At 50.3% G+C, this 1275-nt stretch overlaps 1 protein-coding gene across 1 annotated transcript in view; it reads right to left on the bottom strand.

The window, feature by feature from the left end:
• The window catches only part of Map3k13 (mitogen-activated protein kinase kinase kinase 13), a 92463-nt gene that overhangs the window by 14446 nt on the left and 76742 nt on the right, over positions 1-1275 (bottom strand). Inside the window, exon 9 of the mRNA XM_013354409.2 lies at positions 148-264. Coding sequence (XP_013209863.1) covers positions 148-264 — 117 coding nt within the window. The remainder of the gene's footprint in view (positions 1-147; positions 265-1275) is intronic.

Genomic DNA, 1275 nt, shown 5'->3' with positions numbered 1-1275 from the left:
CTCACCCTAGTGGGGACTGAGGACAGAAAGTCCCTAAGGAATGCTGATGGAACAACTAAAATATCCACATGGTCACCACAGCAGCACCGTGCAGAGCAGCGAGGGCTGGGACCGGCTGGGACCGGCTGGGACCGGTGGGATACGTACTTCAGGAGCTCCTTCTCCCGCATCTCCAGCTGCAGCATGATGGCGCTCAGCTCCATGTACAGATTGTTGGCCCGCTCGAGCTTTCGCTCATAGTGCTCTCGAATATCCAGCGCATGTCTGTCAGTGAAAACACAGGATGAGCAAGGCTGAGGAGAACGGAAGTCATCTCTGATGAAGCACGCACGGTGGCTTACTTCAAAGCACCAGCCCCAGGGGTTCTAAACACAAGGATTCAGACAAGGAGTGGGGATAGGAAATCTGGGCTGTGTGTTTGATCCTAAGGGCCCCTCCAGCCACACGGGCCACAGACAAAGTAAGCATACCATCTGTGTGCTCTTTAGAGTCTTCATTTGTTCACATGGCACAGTCTTAGCACAATACAGTAGAGTCACATATTAGTGGGCATAACTTAAAGTTAATTAGTCAATTGATTTTAATTCAAACTTAGGTCCTCATACTCCACGATCACATGCCTATCCGTGGCACAGGTCTTATCTGGGCTGGTGTGGTTGCAGTGTTTCCCCCAGATTCAAATGTAAACTTTCGCCCATAAGGTGATGGTCCTGGAGGTAGCCTCAGGGGGTAGCAGAGGAAGCCTTTTGTTTCTCCACTGTATGAGCATACACACGGGTGCCATTATATGAAGGATGGGTCTTCACAGCTACTGAATTCCCTGGTGTTCCGCCCCCAGAACCATGAGCAGTGTGTTTCTTCTGTTCATAAACTGCTAAGTCTAAGGCATTTTGTTCCAGAGGCCTAACTGCCGAATACTGTGCTTATTATGTTGAGGCCAGAACTGGAGCCTGTAAATTCCTGGCTCCAACGGCACCGAGAACCATGGAAGTGCTCTAAGGGTCCATGCTCAGAGGACCATAAAGGAGGAAACAGGTGAGAGGAGCAGGTGAAAAATAGTGAAGAAGTGTGTGCATGGGTATACACATGTTGAAGGTGGCTGTGTGCGCGTGGGTGTGCACATGTTGAAGATATCTGTGTGAGTGGGTGTGCACATGTTGAAGGTGGCTGTGTGTGAGTGGGTGTGCACATGTTGAAGGTGGCTGTGTGTGAGTGGGTGTGCACATGTTGAAGGTGGCTGTGTGTATGCACATGTTGAAGGTGGCTGTGTGCATA

Source organism: Microtus ochrogaster, unplaced genomic scaffold (genome assembly GCF_000317375.1).
Source record: "Microtus ochrogaster isolate Prairie Vole_2 unplaced genomic scaffold, MicOch1.0 UNK43, whole genome shotgun sequence".
In the NCBI taxonomy this organism is placed as follows: Eukaryota; Metazoa; Chordata; class Mammalia; order Rodentia; family Cricetidae; genus Microtus; species Microtus ochrogaster.
This window is presented reverse-complemented; position numbering and strand designations above follow the sequence as displayed.